This window comes from Phodopus roborovskii, unplaced genomic scaffold, assembly GCF_943737965.1.
Source record: "Phodopus roborovskii unplaced genomic scaffold, PHOROB, whole genome shotgun sequence".
In the NCBI taxonomy this organism is placed as follows: domain Eukaryota; kingdom Metazoa; phylum Chordata; class Mammalia; order Rodentia; family Cricetidae; genus Phodopus; species Phodopus roborovskii.
The window spans coordinates 5,661,481-5,681,160 of NW_026126578.1; the positions used below are offsets into that span (position 1 = coordinate 5,661,481).

At 37.1% G+C, this 19,680-nt stretch overlaps 1 protein-coding gene and 1 pseudogene across 15 annotated transcripts in view; one reads left to right on the forward strand and one right to left on the reverse strand.

The window, feature by feature from the left end:
- The window catches only part of Setd5 (SET domain containing 5), a 79,775-nt gene that overhangs the window by 20,256 nt on the left and 39,839 nt on the right, over positions 1 to 19,680 (forward strand). For 2 of the 15 annotated variants that reach the window (XM_051203607.1, XM_051203606.1), the window contains exons 2-7: positions 11,419 to 11,605; positions 16,498 to 16,603; positions 16,930 to 17,138; positions 17,477 to 17,535; positions 17,952 to 18,130; positions 19,056 to 19,094. In XM_051203607.1, the coding sequence (XP_051059564.1) occupies positions 11,535 to 11,605; positions 16,498 to 16,603; positions 16,930 to 17,138; positions 17,477 to 17,535; positions 17,952 to 18,130; positions 19,056 to 19,094 (663 nt within the window). In that variant the 5' untranslated portion in view covers positions 11,419 to 11,534. Of the gene's footprint in view, positions 1 to 11,418; positions 11,606 to 12,151; positions 12,248 to 12,401; positions 12,627 to 16,033; positions 16,227 to 16,497; positions 16,604 to 16,697; positions 16,835 to 16,929; positions 17,139 to 17,242; positions 17,284 to 17,476; positions 17,536 to 17,951; positions 18,131 to 19,055; positions 19,095 to 19,680 lie in introns of those variants that run through there. The other 13 variants (XM_051203603.1, XM_051203609.1, XM_051203615.1 and 10 more) reach the window with 13 other exon arrangements.
- LOC127236143 (60S ribosomal protein L11-like) lies at positions 2,861 to 3,383 on the reverse strand (annotated as a pseudogene).

Here is a 19,680-nt window from a genome sequence, read left to right on the forward strand (position 1 = left end):
AGTACAGCACTGCAGAACACCAGAAATGAGCAGTATGAGCATCTACTTTCAGAGGATTCATTTAAATTATAATGAATCAATAGAAGTATGCTGTGGTATATCAATCATTGAATAAGTATGCGTTTACACAAAGGTATGTCTTGATAAATTAACCAGTTTACAGAGTCAGTCAGGCTATTTCTTTTTCTTTCCAGACAGGGTTTCTCTGTATAACAGTCCTGGCTGTCCTGGAACTTTGTAGAAAAGGCTGGCCTCGAACTCACTGAGGTTCATATGCCTCTGCCTCCCAAGTGCCGGGGATTAAAGGCATGCCTCACCACTTCCTGGCTACTTTTCTATTTTATGAGGATCTGTTTTTTTTTCTTTCTTTTTTTTTTTTTTTTTTTTTTTTTCTTTTAAGAGATTCTGGTTTTTGTTGTTTTGGTTTGTTTGTTTTTTTAATGCTCTTCTAATGTTGGGTTTCTTTGAGATAGGTTATCACTGTGTGGTCCTAGCCAGCCTGAAACTTGCTGCGTATACTAACCTTAAACTCAAAGCAATTCACCTGCCTTTGCCTCCTCATGCTCTGGGATTACAGCCATGTGCCGCCACACCTAGATTATGTTTGTATATTTTTGTAAGCATCTTTGTAACAAGTTAATTATAAGGATCTTTATTGATAGAGCCAGCCAACTTCAGTGAGGAAGCCTCTTGTACACATCAAGAGTACTGAGCTTTAGGTTTATTTAGTGTTTTATTCTTAGCTACTTTGTCAGGAATCATAGAATATGCATGATCAGGCTCATTACTTCTGTATTCTAAGAACTCTTCCTGCCATATTTACCTTTATTTCTTAAGAAAAACTTCTTTATTTTCTCTAAATAGCATAAACTCTCCCTGGTAAGCAATGTAGTGAATGTAGTGGATTGATTTAATCAGAGGGGAGGGTTACTTTGTTTGTTTGTTTGTTTGTTTGTTTGGGTTTTGGTTTTTGGTTTTTCTTCCCAGAATTTGACTGTGACTGCTGTTACAGAAAGAAATACAAGGTTTGGGGTGGGTTGTTTTTTTTTTTTTTTTTTTAATGTGGTTGTGAAAATGCAGTACTTGTCAATAGATAAGCCTAAAGAGTTAAACATCTTTAGGTATCAGGTGAAGTGATGCCACACCTTAAATCCAGCATTTGGGAGGTTGTGGCAAGATCTCTGAGTTTGAGGAGTTCTGGGACAGCTAGAGCTACATATTATGATCCTGTCTCAAAAAAAGGGGGGGGGGGAAGAAGAAAGAAAGAAAAGGCATGTCTTCAGGGCTGAAGATGTGGCTCAGCTGGTAAGAGTGCTTGCCTACCATGCACAAACCCCTAGATTTGATTCCAAGTACCATATAAAACTCTGGGTGTTTTTGCACATATCTATAATGTTAGCATGCAGGGAGCAGGTGGATGGGAATTTGAGGTCCGCCTACATAAGACCATGTAGGAAGTCACATCTTCAAATAGCTTTTATGTTTATAGTAGTTAATTTTTGTTGCTGCTGCTGTTAATCAATGGTGAATAAAGGGAAAGTGCAAAATATGCATAATATAAAACCCAAGGTTAATCCACATAATATAAATTCACTGCAAAGACCTGGGAGTTTTATTCTGGGTTTGTTTAATGTAGTGCTATTTGATAAATACTTTTCATTTAGATACTGCTATCCAAAGTAGTTAGTGATTAGTTGCTTTAATAAGTAAAAGCTACACATTAAAATTTTAGTTTTCTTTTGAACTCTACTGCTGTATGTGTGACTTTCTTGTTAGTAAAATTTCCCCCTTTCATTGTTAATCATCTAACCTAGGGCTTGTTGAATGCTAGGCAAGCACTGTACCACTCAGCTACATCCCTAGTCCCATAAGTTAATCTTTCTAGAATTCTGTTTTTTGTCTGTAAAGTAATTAAGGCTGGAAGATGTCTCAGTGGTTAAAAGTACTTGTCTTACAAGCATGAGGGCTGACTTCGGGTTCTTCAGAACCCATGCAAGGTCCAGCACAGCTCAGGCCTGTTAACTCAGCCATAGAAAGGCAGAGGTAGGAAAGTCCCTAGCAATATGCAGGCCAGCTATATACACCACAACAGTGAACAGAAGACTCTGCCTTAAACAAGGATGATAACTTCAGATGTTCATCATACACTGACATGCAAACACATATGAATTTGTGCTCACACACAAAAAATCATAAAATATTTTAAGTCCTAAAGTTGTATTTTTGTGAAGTAGAATTTGTCTAAATCAGTACAATTATGGGGTTTGTAATGCCTCCTGGTATATGTAAATAAATATCTAGAAAAGATAAACTTGTCTATATTTCAGGTTTTGACAATTAAAAAAAGTTCTGAATTTGTTAAAAGGAGGCAAGTATATATGAGTGTGAGATTCTTCTGCCTTCTGAAGAACATTGCTGGTATGAAAGAATTCTTAAAAATCATCTGATGGTTAAGAACACAGTAGGATAGAATCTCAGCAAGTCTTTTGTTTGTTCCTCAGAAGTCTTTTTTGTTTGTTTGTTTGTTTGTTTGGTTGGTTGGTTGGTTGGTTGGTTGGTTGGTTGGTTGGATACTAGGTTTGGTTTTTGAGATGAGGTCTCACTATGCAGCCTGTGACTGACTTGGAACTCTGCTGTGTAGACCACACTGGTCCTGAACTCATAGAGCTCTTTGCCTGCTTCTACCTCCTGACTGCTTAAAGACATGCACCACTCTGCCCAGCTCAGAGATCTTGAGTATAGAATTCAATCTAAATTCCTTGAGGATAAAATCTCTATTTGATTATTAGAAGCCTAAAATTTTCTTTTTTCACTTTTTCTTCATTTCCCCAAGAATTTTAATGACCTTTTGAATAAAATTTTAATTGCCGGGCAGGGCGATCCCATCATACTTCATCTGGAACTAGCACATAGCTTCCTCTTTGCTAATTTTGTTTGGTCCCAACACAGTCTGTCCTGTGATTCTTTTCTGTGTTACTGAAACCTGGCCTACCAAGCACCACAAGATGTCCAGGCCATAGATCCCAATGCTCAGGTCATATTTGATGCCCAGTTCAATGTGTTCTTGAATCTCAATATTTTTCCAATATCTGAGAAGTTATTTTTCCATAACTCATACTTGTGCACCCTCAGCCCTTTTCCCAAGATTTCTTCTGCTTGACTGGTTGGACTGTTAAGTGAACAGCAATCTTTTCATTTCTCCTTATGTCAAAGAACCTAATGTTGTATCTATCTTTGGAAAGTACAGGTGTCTGGTCTGTGAGCTGCTCGCTCCAACAGTGGTCAGGGTTAGTCTGTCTCCACTCTTCTCTGATACTGAGACAGAGCTTATGGATGTGAAGTTCTCAAATAGGGCTCTCCTTCTCACCTTGATCTTGAACCATGATAGAGAACAAGAGTATATTCTGGACTATATTAGAACACAGTTCTTACAGAGTCCAGCTAATTTAAGATAATATTATTTAGTTTGTTGTCATGGTGTGTGGTCTTACCCTACTACATTCCCTACTTTTCTTTTACTACATACAGCTCAGCCTCTATCATAGCCATTATAAGTAGGTTAACTTCTCACCAGATCTCTGAATATTCTTAGAAGTTTAAATAATGTGCATCCTTTTTCTCCCTTTTGCTGTTTATGTGTTGGGTTTTGTTTTGAGACAGGGTCTTACTGTGTAACACAGGTTGACGGAACTCATAGAGCTCTCCTTCCAAGAACTGAGATTAAATAAATGCTTTTACCACCATGCCCAGCCTGTACTTCTTGTTGGGGTTTTAATGTGGGGTTGTTTACTTCTTTGTCATGTTTTCCACATTTCTTTTTCATAGCAGGATTGAAATACATATAGTTTGGGAAAAGTAAAAGCTGTTTTTAGCCACATTCAGGTTATTAATTGTAGTTCCTCTATCTTCATAGATTCTGACCTAACTCTATGAAGCTGTGTAAACATACTGCTGCAAATTCTTCTCCCTGTGCATCTTAGAGTCAGCTGGACAGTATTCTTTTTGTTGGACAGACTTGAGACATTATGTAAATTGCCAAGCCAGTTGAGAGTATGCCAAGATTCACAGAAATTTGAAACAGGAAAAAAGAAAATGAATATTTCATTTTGAGACCTTGTAGAGACCTGTGTAATAACGATGTTTCTGAAGTCATCAAACTAAAATGCGGGTGACATCACAAATTTTCTGGCTCCTTGTGTAATCCTTTTTCATAATCATCCTTTCCTCCAAAGGTAAAAAGTAATGTTATGGTATTAGTAATTTTTTTTCTGTTTGCAATATATGAGCTTTGGCTAGAAATTCAAATAGTATATGAGTTCTGCAGAAAGCTGATTGTATAGGTAAAACTTGCATTTTGAACTGTAATGTGATTAAAAAAATAATAAGTATAGGATTAAAAACAAAAGTAGGAATTGTTGAGGGTAAAAGTCATCATTTAAAAGTCCTACTATAAACCAGGTGCTGGTGGCATGCTCCTTTAATCCCAGCACTCAGAGGCAGAGGGACAGAGTTTGAGGCCAGCCTGGTCTACAGAGCTAGTTCTAGGTTAGCCAAGGCTATACAAAGAACCCCTGTTTCAAACCTAGTAGAAAATCCTAATAGAAAATTTCCCCATTCTTTTTTTAAAATTTATAGTCATAAGAAAAACTAATTTAAGAAAAAATTCAATTTACATTTATAGCATTTTAGATAACCAGATTAAGAGATTAAATTGTAAAATTCCCAGTTCTTTTTTCAAACCTTGGTGCAATTTTTTCTGGAGATTTTTTTTTTTTTTTTTTTTTTTTTAACTATAGGGTCTCATATATTTTAGGTTGACCTAAATTTTTCTATATGTATCCCAGAATAACATAGAATATCTGATAATTCTGCCAGTACCTCCAAGTGCTGGGATTGAATCCCTCTAACATCACACCAAGTTTGTGCCAGGCTAGGGATAGAACCCAGGGCTTTGTGGTGCCAGACAAGTACCCTACCAAATTACATAACCAATCCCTTTTTTAAATTTTTCTCCCATTAAGTAAGTAAGTAAGTATTCATTAGCCTACTAAAGATTTTTCAGAGCTGTGCGTAATCATGTAGATATGGGGATGAACATAATGATTTCAGGGTATGTCTTAGTTTTGAGTTTTGAGTTCAAATTTATATTATTCCCAGTTTAAGAGGGTTGTTTTAAAAGGAAATTTGGTTTGTGGCTTCTAGCTAGCTGATTTCACTAACCTAAGGTCTTTAACAGTGTAAGAAGCAATATTATATGAAAAATCTGGTGATGAAACTGAAAAAGAAATTGGGACTAAGATGACAATGCTGGGGATGATTTTTACATTGAGTATATATTTAAGTTTGAGTCATAAGTTAATAGATTATAATCATTGACTCTAGTAAGATCTGAAGTCATACTATAATTCTGCCCCTTAGAAAAGTGAGCATTGTGAATAACATTGTAAAGATTACATGGTTTGACTATCATGTTGGCCTAAGCAAGAGTAGATTATCTTTTTTACTTCTACTAGATGACATTATTTTATATACTGAGTTCCATATAATTTCAGAAATATAACATTCACCTCTCTGGCCTTAGATTAATTTAAATATTTATTTTTAATTTTTATCTCATAATTGGACACCAGATTTCATAGCAGTTTCCATACTTCATGAGCCCACTATGTTCCAGGTTTTTCTTAGGAGACTGAGGAAGATAACGATAATAAACATACTGTCATTAACATGTTGAAAGAATTCTGTTCATCAAAGTAAAAATGTTCTTGGTCTTTCATTTTACATTTAATCATGAGTAGTAGATACTGTAAATCCAAAAAAGAAAATGGGGGAAAGACAAAGGAACATTCTGAGTGGGGGGAGGCGTGGGGTATGTGGGCCGGATGTTCCCTTCGTTTTATCAGATACTGAAATTGAAGAAATTTGACATTCTGGTGGCTTATGGAAAGCTGATCAGAGCTTACTTCTTGGCTGAGTTGCTGTCTGCAAAGACTGCTAACAATTGTTTGTCTGGCAGCAGATCTTGTTCATTAGGATTGCATCATCTCTGGGAGAGTAGCCAAGGTCTACAGCCTCAGTACAGAGACTGTCTGAAGCCTGCTCTTTCTGAAGCTGTACTTCTCTTCCTGCCAGCCCTCTTCACAGGATGGCTAAAGCAGTCTTGTTCTGTGTTTCTTTCATTGGATTGGCTGTTTATTGGACTCTTTTCACCCAGCTGCTTCCGCCTCACCTGTCTGATAATATTTCTTATGAAATCTCTTAAAACTCTAGAAACTACATGTAAATGGTGACTCTCAAAAGACTACTTAGTACTGGAAGACAGACTGGGTTTGTGGATCCCATATTTATAGAGTTGTTAATTGATGGGAGGGTGAGATTACATTTTTACTTTGCCTCTATCCCTTTTCTTACTTGCTGCTGCTAAAGACTTGGCTTACTTTATTTCTTCCTTTTACTCTCACCTTCATACTTTTCACTTTTTAATTCTGAGTATACTTTTGAAAATATATTTCTAAAGAGTAGTTTTCCAGGTTTTTAAGAAATGGAAATCCACAAAAAAAAAAAAAAAAAAAATGAAGTTGTATGCCCTTTAATGGTTGGTGACTCAAGAACAGCTCTTTTTCCATATTTATGACCTATTAATATTTCAGGTATGGAGAGCTCATTCTGAACAATACTGTATTTGACTTTGTGGAGAGAACACTGACATTTAAGAAATACTGATCCCTTTCTCTTTTCTCCAAATCTTAGAGGTTACTTGTTTTCCTTTGGGGAATGCAGAAAAGTGATGGACTTGACCACAGTTAGAACTGATTAACTTTCCCCCTCCCACCCTCAAACGTACCCCAACCCATTTTCAAGAATGGAATAAGGGAGAAGAAAGGAGTCATAGTTTAATATGCTTTTGCTAGGCCCTTGTCTAGAGTAAATCCAGTATTTGATGAAAAGAGGTCTGTGCCAGATGTGGTGGCATATGCTTATGATACCATTTGGGAGGTTGAGCCAGCAGGATATATTCAAGGCTGATTTGGGCTACAGAGAGACTTTTCAAAAAAAGGAAAAGTTACTTACTAAGTTTGGTGATGGTTGGTGAAGAATAATCCCCCCCCCCAAGAAGGAGAAAAAAAAGCCTTTGAGGAGGATCCCTTGGGAAACAGGAGAGTTTTGATTTGAAGGGAAGAGATACAGGCTATGATACAGTATCTTGTCACCTTGGAAATCAAGGCCATTTCCTTCCTGCCCTTAGTTTATTTTGTACACAGTGGGGTGTGCAAGTTAAAAGATTAGGCTTTGTGCTAAATGGAAAGTAAAGTGATTAATAAGGCAGTACAGCAAACAAAGTTATCATTAATCTGTAGGTCTGCACTTTGTAAGCCCAACAGTTTTTCTGCATATACTAATTTGTGTCTTAGCCTTTTCTTGGTCTTCTGGGCTCCTGGCAGATAATTGGGGAGGGGTCCTCAAAGGTGACTGCCCTAAATCTTTTCAGTTGTTGTATTTGAATTTTAGTAAATGCAGATCTTGATTACCATGATGAGTTCTATTAGTAAATGTTTTCTTTTGATGTGTCAGACATAGTATTTAGCCACTGGAACTATAGCAATGGGTAAAAATATGTTTTAGTGGTAAGAATCTAAGTAATGAAATAAATGATATCTTGAAATTATTTCTGTCTAGGGAGTTCTTACACTCTTTTCAGGGCAAACTATGAAATTAAATGAATAGTTACTCTATGAACTTGATAAACCAGAGTAAATGTCTGAATTCTTATGCAAGATAGTGTTAAATAAATATTTGTGTATATATGGTCTAGGAAAAGTTCTTTGATTAACATTTAAGTGGCTACATTTCACATCATATTTCAGGGAAGGGACTGTATAAAGAGAATATTCGTATTATCAAAATTTGAATTAAGAAACGTCATCATGGGGTCTGGGGAAATGGCTCAGCAGTTAAGAGCTTTGGCTGCTCTTTCAGAAGTCCTGAGTTCAATTCCCAGAACCTACATCTTTTTATAACTGTGGTCCTTTGGGATCTGATGCCCTCTTTTGGTGTGCAGGTGTACATGCAGCTGAAACAGCCATAGACATGAATAAATAAATTTTAAAAAAGAAACGTCATTATTAATGGAAGCATAATTTAGAACAATATGGTCAAGCTGGCCTATTACAGTTGCCTTCATCAGAACAGTAGCAGTAGTATAGTTATATAAAGCTAGATAAGAGGCAAAATTTTATGAAGAGAAATTAAGTAGCTAATTTCTTAACCTTTCTTAAAGGTGTGTATCAGTTGTCCAAATAGCTGGTCTAACATCTCACCACTGCATTCAAGGCAAGGTCTCACTATGTAGTTCAAGCTGGCCCCTCTTGATTCTTCTGCCTATTGAATGCTGAGATTGCAGGTGTATGCCACCACACCCAGTCATTGGGTTAGGATTTCATTAGGTTATGCAGAATTTGTGTTTGTTTTTTGGAAACAGGATTTCTCTGTGTAGCCTTGGCTGTAGTGGAACTCACTTTGTAGACCAGATTGGTATGAAACTCACAGAGATCTGCCTGCCTCTGCCTCCCAAGTACTGGGATTAAAAGTGTTTGCCACCATGACCACAGTTAATTTGCTCATTTCTTAAAAGGAGGTGAACTAACTTTAACATTTTTGCCTTGTATTATATCTTTTTCAAGCTATACTGTCGGGGGGGGGCAGCTAGCTGTCAGCATAGATGGGTGGTTAGATGGGTATTTTATTTTATTTTATTTTTTTAATGACTGCATGTTAGTGGTGACTATAGCAAAGGAGCCAAGGATAGTTAATAATGTTGAGTCATTATCATTTGTTTGTTTGTTTGGCCCAGAGACAGGGTTTCTTTGTGTAGCTTTGGAGCCTACCCTAGTACTCAATCTGTAGATCAGGCCAACCTCAAACTCACAGAGATCTACCTTCCTCCGCCTATCGAGTGCTGGGATTAAAGGCATCTGCCACAACCACACAGATGAGTCATTTCTTTTCTGAGCATTTTCTGAAAAAGAACACATGATTTGGATCCCTTGACTAGTCCGAGGTTATCATGAGATGAACCTCTGATTATCTGATCAAACAACTGCTAGGCTTTTCTTAATGGAAATTATCTAACTGCTAAAATTAGAAGGAATATCTACCCTTTAGTATTCCCTTTGGGTTTATTTATAGGTGGTCTCTTTGTTTTGTCATTTACAAATTTTATGTCATTTTCCCATTGGCTTGTTTGTTTGAGAATTCTTGTTGGGGTGGGGCATTTATTGGCAAGTTGGTCCAAAGACAGCAAGAGGACCAGTCACATCTATCATGAAATATGACAAGTAGATAGGAAAGTTGACTTTATTTGATTTCAATTTTCAGTCTAACAGTGCCACCCTGAGTTGAATGAAGATGTTTATTTTATCATACCCTATTTGAAGAGTCTCAGGTCTTGCAGAAAACCATTTTAGTTTATAACTGTGGTAGTCTTCTAAACTAATGGTACAAAAGTATAGGTAGTCTTAAATCTTGGGCTGATTCACCACTCAGAATCGATTTTCTTAGCCACATTAGTCTTGTGTTATTTATAAAAATAAAATTCACATCTCAAATCAATAACTATTTTAAAATCTCTGTATCTTATGCTTTTCATTTTAATTAGTGTTGATAATTATTTGACTTTTGGTTTTTTTTTTTTTTTTTTTTTTTTTGAGACAGGGTTTCTCTGTATTGTCCTGGCTGTCCTAGGATTCACCTTGTAGACCAGTCTGGCCTCCTAAGTGCTTGGAGTAAAGGCATGTGTTACCACTGCCTGGCTGATAATTTTTTTCCTTTCCACTGTCTTAGCATAAATTAATGTATCAGTCAAGAGACCCTTTTTATTTTTAGCCCAGGCATTTGACTTTATATTGACTTCTGAACACCCACATAAAATACTTCTTGTTTGATGCTTTAGTGGCTCTTTTTACATTAATGTGAAACCACTAATGTGAGTCATGCCGATTCTACTTTTTTACCTCCAGATGCCTTCCTTAATTGTTTTTCCCCCTACTTACTATTCAATGAAATTATTTCTTTGTAAATAATACTAACTTATGGTTACCAAATCAGAGTATGTTCATTGTTTTTTGTTTGTTTGTTGCTTTTTTAATGCAAAAAAATCCGCTAATCTTTGTCATAAAATGTTTAGAGTTTTTATGTTATCTTTCAGAGAGAAAAAGTATTCATGTATACTTTTTAAAGGCAGTTATTAAGTCACAGCAAAATTGAGCAGGAAGTAACAGGTTTCTATATATCCTCTGCACCCACACATGTTTAGCTTATTCATATCTATCAGTATATATTGCTGCCCAGATACAGTTTTTTGGATAATTATATCTTCTCCAAGACTAGTTAAGACTATTTAAAAGAAGTCAGAGAGGGGCTGGAGAGATGGTTCAGCAGCTAAAAACATTGGTACTTCTTCTAAAGTACCCTGGGTTCACAATACCTAGCACCACATAGCAGCTCACAACAATCTGAAACTCCAGTCTGAGGGGATCCGGTGCCCTCTTCTGGACTGTGCGGGTACTGCATGCATTTAGTATACAGACATGACAAGGAAAACACCCATATGTATATATAAATGTATTTTTTAAAAACAAGTCAAAGCATAGAAATGGCTATCTAATCAAATATAAACAACTGATTTATCTTTATTGGGTTTACTTTAGAAGGAACAACTGAGTGTTGGTAAAGCTACATTTCTTGACTGCCCAGGGAAAAGTTTAAATGGAACTATTAAGGAGTAAACGAGGATACTTCTGATAACTGTCCTGAATCTTAAAGCTTGTTTGGTATATCCTAGACTACTGGAAAACTCTGTTGGGCAATTAGAGAGGAACATGTGATTGTTAGTGGGCCAGGCAGGCTTCCCCCCACTCCCCTTGGCAGAAAAGAAAATAATTAAAATAGAAGTTTTAAAGTAAGCATGACTTTTTACTAACCTCAGTTATAGAACATTATTAAGTTAGAGTGCATAGTAAAAAACTTAGTTTATTCTTTAAAACCTTATTCAAGGGGCTAGAGAGATGACTCAATGGATAAATATCATTTGTGCAACTGAGTTCAAATCTCTAGTATCCATGTAAAAGACAGGAAGATGTGGCTTCACATACCACTAACCAGTGTTGGTGGGAATAGAGACCAAGCCTGTTGGCCAGCCAAAATACTGAATAAGATTTGAGAGTCATAGAACCAAAATCCTCCTGTGGTTTCCATATGTATACATGAATACTCTCAAGCCTACACACTTGACATGAATGTACTGCATAACTCTACAAACACACAGAAGGCTTATTAAAACAGTAGAAAAACACTACAGGGTTTAAGATAAATTTGAAGAACTCTTGTCAGTGGTTATTTTTTTTTCCTTTTCTGTGGCAGGATTCCTCATGTCCATAACATGTTGGCTGAGGCTGTGCAGCTCACCCCCACTCTCTGAGTGGTCAGTCTCCATTAATTGGACCCCGTGATTTCCACATTCTGCTGTCTTGGACGTCATGAGCATTGCAATCCCTCTGGGAGTCACCACACCAGATACATCCTACTCAGATATGGCTGCTGGATCAGAGTAAGTGCTACTTCCTGAATAATAGGATTGCTTCAAGATTGTGTGAGGATGGATTTCTTCTGGGCAGTTAATAAGCTATATGTAATATTTTCTTAATTCAAACCTATCCCACTTCAGAAAACATTAGGCTTGCCCTTCCCCCACCCCAAGTTGGAGGGACAAAGGAATTAGAAGGGGGAGGAAAGAAACTTTAAAGGAGGTGTTTCTGGGTAAATAATAAATATAATCAAAGTTGCAAAGCAGTGGTTACATTTTCCTGTTTTATGGGTGGGACAGATTGAAATGAAGTAGGTGTACCACCTCCTTCTAAAGCGTTAGCGATTCTGATAAGAGAGATAGGTTTTCTTTCCAACTGATTTTCTTTGAAGGCCTCTTCCTATGTACTTGTCATTATTCTAGAGTAAAGGGGCTGAAACTATATGGGCACTCTGCTTAACCAGCTCACTCTGGGGTAGAAGACATGGAGAGCTGTATCATCTGTTTTTATAATATTTGTTGCCTAGAAAGAGGACCTTCAAAGTCAGTGGTACCAAACTTGTTTTTCAGCTAAGAGCAGCATTAGGAATTCAGAATTTGTCGCAAAGCCCAATCCCTAAAATAGACTCAGTTCTTGAAGAATTTAAATGCCAAATGACAATGAAGGTAGGCCTTCATTATACAATTTATATATTATTCAGTTTAAAATTTTTTAGCCTTTTGTATCCCTTCTCTTTTAAGTTGTCCAAGATTGCCCCAGCTCACAGATTCCCCCTCTTGTCCTTTTACCTCCCTTGTACCCAATCTTCCTTGCTTACAGAAAGGAAGTGGAAGCCCCCTACCTTTCAAGACGAAGTGGCACTACACCAGGATGTGAAAGTCCAGCGAAAGAGACCCAAGGGGCCTAGGGGGCAGCACACCCCCAGAAGCCAAGTCTATTCCAGGCAGTACCAGGGATTAGGGTCTGGGCTGGAAAAATCCTGGTGTTTTGAATATGTTCAGGTCCAGTTCAGACTCTTGATCCCACAGCCACTTCTTGAGTGAGGTGGGTGTTGCTCTAATTCCCGTTTCTCTTGCCATTTTCAGTCCCTGGGAATTCTTTCCCCTTCAGCAAAGCAAAGCAACTGTTCCAGAATTCTGGGTTGAATGGCGTCCCTTGTTCATAGTGGTTCTTTAAAATTGAGGACATTATTAAAGAGCATGTATATTTTTCTTCATAAAGCTGCCTACTGTTGACTGTTTATTGGGTTCCTTAAAGAGGAAGACATGAAACTACCCTAGGAAGTTATATATATATGGTATTCTGGGGTAGTCTGGAATTAAAAGATTTTTTTGTTGTTGTTGTTGTTGTTTGTTTGTTTTTTAAGCTTCTTCCCATATAACAATGGGAGTGGGGAGGGCATAGGAAAGACTTGTTTTTATAGTAGGGGTTTTGTATTTTGTTGTTACTGCTTGGGGGTTTTGGGTTGGGTTTGGTTTAGTTCTTTGGGTTTTGTTTTTCTGGGTTTTGTGTGTTTTTTGTTTGTTTGCTTGTTTTGTTTTGGGATTTTGCATGCCAACAAGGTTTAGTTGAGACTTCAATTGTATTGTATAACTCTTTCCCAAAACAAAGTACTTAAAAGTCTTCCTGTGTTATTGGATAGCCCACTCAATTGTAGGCCTTAGTCAGATAATAACCTGTTGCAATATTAACATAGGATATATAAATAGACCTTATTAATATTTATGAGAAATAAAGAGGTTAAATGAGTAGGTTTGGGATTGGTAGATAAGGAAAAGACCCAAAGCAATCATTCTTAGAACTAGTATTTCCCTCAAAGTATAATAGTAGCTACACACATATACTGGGGAATCCAGGAGTAATGCAAGAATGAAAGCAGTTTGGTTTGTACTATGACTGTAGTGCCATATCCTAAGACTTCCTGAACTCTTTAATTTAGTCTGTCCCAAGTTCTGGTACTATTTATGGTCACAACCAATTTCACATTTCTTGTTGAGCAGTTTTACAAAGGGCATTGATGTCATTTGGTTATATGCTAGTCTATTAATTATTAATAATATGTGTTCTTCATCATGCCTAAGCATTGTTCTAAGCAAACTTGGTATTAAAGGCAACATATCTAACCAAGAAAGAAGTCCCTATCGTGCCTCATGAAATTATTAACTCTGTAGCAGTTTAGGTCCTACAGTACACACACATACACTTATAGAAAAACTTCTAGATATAATATAACGAAAAAAGATCTTTGCATCGCTTATATGACAAAATTTCAGTTATTTTCTAAGATGTGTCATAGTAGCACATAGTTTGAACATAATCAATAGACTGTATCTGTTGTGAGCCCAGTTTTTCTGTGTATGCTCAACTGTTAAAACATTTTAATCACAGAAGAAAAAAGGATATAATTATTTGCATAAAGTGGTTGTTTAATAATGACATGCAATCCTAATACTCTGCACGTGTGTGTGTGTGTGTGTGTGTGTGTGTGTGTGTGTGTGTTGTTTTTTATGGTCCTGAGGCTTGAACCCAGATCCTCAAGCAGACTAGATAAGCAAACACAAACACTTTACCACTGAGCTATATTCCCAGGTCTTGATTCTCTACATTTTTAATCTGTATTTTAAAATAAAAAAAAAAAAATCAATGTGTATATCAATGTGTAATTGTTTAATCCCTAACCAGTGTAGATATTATAAAGTTTCCTCATTAAAGATTTGTTTAAATTTTAGATTAGACATGCATAGCAATGCTTTAAATGCTGTGCTTGATGACAAGCTTCTGTACAGTAGGGTGGCCTGTTAACCTCCACATTATACGTTTTATTTTTATTCCCTAGACTTGCACATGAAGTGCATATGTACATATTTACCCAGTTTGGAGATGGGTAAGATATAACCAACATAGCTCCATCTCCATGGCCATCTTTTTTCATGCAACTTTTATTTTTTTCCTGTCCCACAAAAAAAAAATTCATTTCTAATAAAATGTCTTATTTCACCCCATTTGTTTAACGGTATAAAATCTTCTACCTAAAAATATGTACAACCCTTTCAATTATTTATCTAGTAACATACATAATCAATAACAATGTATAAATCCATTACTTTCTTTTAACTGTCCATCATAGAAACTAAATTCTACCTTCATTTTATTAATGCTTGTCTGCCTTTGGTTTCATTTAGGAAACTCTACCTGTTTCCTAATCCTGAGCCAGTTGCCTCAGTGACCCATGTTCAGATCATCCTTTTCTCAAGAATACTGACCTGCATTCTTGATATATTTCCCTCCCAGTCACCCCCACTGCCAGTTCCCATTTTGAAGACCCTGTCAATTACTAAAGTGCATGCACTTCACTAACAGAGAATATTTTACTCTGTCTAAGTTCCTCACCTAGAAATGACCTTTGCTGTTATTAATAAGACCCCTTCTTACAGTTGTGGAGCATAAAACTAGGTGAGTTTGATAATATCTCAGAATTTTACTTTATCCCTCACTTATCATTGAATTGCACGCTTTACTCCTGCTCAGAGTTGCATATTTTGTATATCTTGAAGCAGGAAGATGGTTATTTGAAGCAAACTGAATTATTTGATTCCCTAAAACCCTTCAATCTCTGGAGTTGCATTAATACTGATCTTTGGAGTTGCTAATTGGTTCTGATTAATATACATTACAGATAATCTATTTTCACTTTTGTCAAGTCATGCAAGTACATTCTTTAATTATTCTTCAAAACCTAACCAAGTAACAAAGTTGAAGTAAACAGACAAAAATCTATTTAACCCTTCCCTAAAACCCATTTTATCCTTCACTAAGGATGCCTTTTTATTATCAGGTAAAGCTTATGTTAAATTTATTACTTTGAATATATTTGGTTCTATAATTTTAAAAAAGTGCTTGGGCAGTTTATTTTCTACTCACCCAGAGCCAACACAAAATAAAGCTAACTCAGGTTTCTCAAAGAGCCTGGTTAGTAAAGGCCCTCAAATACAGTTGCTTTCAAGCAAGGCATAATGGGAAATGAAAAGACTTTGGAGTCAGACATCTTTGTTTCAAATCCTGGCTCTATCAGCAAATGAACTCAGAAAAAAATTACATAATCTCACCACCTCAGCTTCACTTCCCTCTATAAAAAGGAGATGCTGCTTACCATGTTTAATAATCACAGATATTAAACGAATTAATACATGTAGACCCAGGTAATAGGTGAGTCATAATGGTAGCTACAATTATTATTTAGCATAAAACAAGTCTAACTTCCAAGTTCAGATTTTATTATTTTGAAGTTTCATGTTATTATCATGCAGCTGTTAAACAATTGTGTCTTTGACTATGCTTGCATGTCCTTGGTGGATGAGAAATTCTAATATGTGAAAGGTATTTGGGGGTTCATCAAGATGAGAGGTGTGATAAATATAAGATGCCATTGTTTTTGCCTGTACTTTCTTCAGGGTATCCTGTCTTGGTAGTGAATGGAAGAGGGCCTGGTCCCTGGGGCAGTGCAGAAGGCACTTTGATCATCTCACTCACTGCAAATGTCATGTGAGGTTTCATGGAAGTATTAAGAGATCCAATTAAGAAGAATAGTTCTGAGTCTAAACCAGCCCAGAGTGGCTTCTCTAGGGGAAACTCCCCGCTCTGCTGGTACGTTTGTGTTTGTCATTAGGGACACCTTGTATCCCAGGTGCCTGCCTTGAGACATCTGCCTGTACTGGCTTCATGTTACACACAAATCCACATTCAATAACACTATTATTTATAGGGTTAGTTATGTTAAATAGACTTTCACTAAGTTCTTTCTTATTCTAGTGGCTGGTGGTTATGGAAAGAGAAGGGGTTAGAATGGGAAGTGAACTATTAGTTAAGGGAAGAGTAGGTGTTATGCTATCATGCGTTGCTTTTCGCCTTTGTGCAGCCCTGAATCTGTGGAGGCTAGTCCAGCAGTTAATGAGAAGAGCGTGTATTCCACTCATAATTATGGGACCACTCAGAGGCATGGGTGTCGAGGACTGCCTTATGCTGTGAGTATGCACTTGTTTCTCTCCAGAGCAGTGATCTTCCTGGATTGTAATCCATTCTTATACATTGTGACTTTCTTGAAATGTTTATATGCAGCATGACGAAGTTGCCCCTTTTGCACTTCCCTGCCTCCAGCGGACGTCTAGCCCTGCATCATTGTTCTTGTTTTTATGTCCCAGTTGACCTTGGCATTTTGTTTTATCACTTTCCTGGTTGAAGCCAAAAAACAAAGGGTACTACTTTCTTCTTTCTTTCCATATGTACCATACTTTAGGGGAGAGAGGGGCCAGTGTTTGGACACTGTTGATTTAAAAAATCTTATTTTCAGGATCATAATTACGGAGCCCCTCCTCCTCCGACACCTCCTGCTTCTCCCCCTGTCCAGACGATCATCCCTCGTTCTGACCTGAATGGCCTGCCGTCGCCCGTAGAGGAACGCTGTGGAGACAGCCCGAACTCTGAAGGAGAGACTGTTCCTACCTGGTGTCCTTGTGGTCTTTCTCAGGATGGCTTCCTTCTCAACTGTGACAAGTGCAGGTAAGATCCTGTTCCATTTCAATGCAAACCTGGGTTGCTGGGATTAGGGTTTCTTATTAGTAGGGAAAAGCTCAAAGTATTCTTTCTTGTGTTTGTTAATGTAGATGATTCCTTAGTGCTCCTTGGCTCGAATTCTCTGCACTAGGTGAGAATTGCTGACAACAAGGAATGAGAAATTGATGTTAAAGCTATTGAATTTGATATGAAATTTAATGTCCTGGAAACATTTGGTAGGTGGGAGGGAGGGGGTAGTGTATGCAGAGACACTTCTCCCATGTATGATGTGATGTGCTGCATGCTACTGGAAGGACTACTTTAAGTTTATTTTCCCTCTTTAGGGGAATGAGCAGGGGGAAGGTTATTAGACTTCATCGGCGGAAGCAGGACAACATATCAGGTGAGCAGAAGGTGGGTTAAACCCACATTTTGATTAAATATCTTGTGATTTAAATTATCTCCTATAATACATAGCTAGCTTTAAAGTCCCCACAAAACCACTGTATATATAGCTTTAGTCAAAATATTTTGTGTGTAACCAAAAGAAATAAATTCCTTTTTCTTTAAGTTATTCATTTATAGTTAAAAACAATAGTCTAGAGACTACTTTGAAGAAGAAAAATAGATGGAATATAGAATAAACCTTATACTTAATGCAACAACAACAAAAAAATCTTATTTTCAGAAGAAACATGGGATCTATGTTGATTTATGTAGATGTAGAGTTATAGTAGAAGTGACGACTTACTGGATATGGTACACATGAAAGGAGGAAGTTGATATAGTACCTGAACTTTGAAATCATCTTTTTTTTAGGTGGGGATAGCAGTGCAACAGAAAGCTGGGATGAGGAGCTTTCTCCTTCCACTGTGTTGTACACAGCAACACAGCACACACCTACAAGCATCACCTTAACTGTTAGAAGAACCAAACCCAAGAAGCGGAAAAAGAGTCCAGAAAAGGGTCGTGCAGCACCAAAGACGAAGAAGATCAAGGTATGCATTACAAAGATACATTGAATAGAAGTATGTCTGAAATAGCTCAAAGTTTTGAGCAAGAATACACTTAAACTTTTTGATGAAATTTGATTCCAGTGTTTGGCCACTTCTTTTCTCAAAAATCATCTGATCTATATTATGTACAAACAGACCAAACTCTCTTCTAACCTACCTTAACATCACCATAGGCTCAGTTTCTTCTGCTCCAACTGCCATCCCAGGTATGGAATTCTACCTCTACTTGGTATAATCCTGTATCAGTTACAGCCTCAATCTAGGCGTCCACTATCCTTAAAGCATCTTCCTACTTCTGCCCCAAAGCAATCTGAAGTTCTTTTCTTGGCTGGCCTCATGTCATTAGGTTGATTGTTTGTCCTTGTAGCTAGAAAAAATAGCACCAAAACTCAGAAAACATCTCTTGAATGGTCTAGGTTTCCTTAGTGTCTTGATCACTTTCCTATGCTCTTAATAAAAATAAAAGGTCTCCAGAGAAACCTGTTTGTATTTTCTATTCTTTCTTTTCCATCACAGCAACTTAGTTGCTCCCAGGTCACTTGCCCATCCTTTGTAAAGGGAATTGGTCTTTGTTTCCTTCTTAATTTCAGAACTGATAATCTGCAATTTAAGGATTGTAATTAGTTTCTGCTCAGTGTCAGGGATATGTATAGTATTTAAGTGATGAGTGCTCTTGCCTATTAGTTGTCTAGATCTACCAAAGCATTGAAATTCATATTTGTGTTCATTAGCCTTTGAACTGTCCTTTTTCTTGATCACAGTTTGAGGTATACCATTGTATTGCTTACACTGAGAAAATAGATAGTATAGAGTACTGGTTAGTGCCTCAGTTTTAATCTCATGGATTTAACTGTCATTCTTGGTACCAAGTTTTGTTTTGTTATACTTGTTTTCCTCTTTGGGATAGGCATTTCGAGAGGGATCCCGGAAGTCCTTGCGGATGAAGGTAAGGGGTAACCTTCCCTGATGCTGTATTTTATGCTTGGTCTTGCATTTTGGTAGACTTCTTTCCTGACATTGATGATCTGAGAATCTTGGAGTCTGCTTTTTATGAGTTTGTAATTGTTGCCATTCAGTTTTCATAGAGCTTTTCTCCAGAGTGGATTTTCTTGGCTATCTGATGAAATATTTTCACATTTCTGTCTCATTAGCTGCCTTTGTGGTTGTGGGGTAAATTAGAGTTTTTAGAGAAAATGAGACTTGCGTTTATATTCCTGTGATTGGACTCAATCTGAGGAGTGAGGTTTTTCTGCTGATGAGCCAGGCTCTCTTTGTAATCTTTACCTGACATTATGTAGGCTTTGAATCGCTGTTAGGATAACACCGTAGCAGGAAATTGGTATTGTTAATATGAATTGTTATTGAATTAGCACTTTTTTTGGCATATCTCTTAGGTAGAGATTTATGTAATACTAGTTATCAAATAGTGGGGCTTATGTGGCTTGATGTATGTGAGAGAGAGGAGAGAAGAGAAAGGTACGGTTGGATAGAAAAGTAATACACCGACTGATTTTGTTCTTTGTTGTACTGGT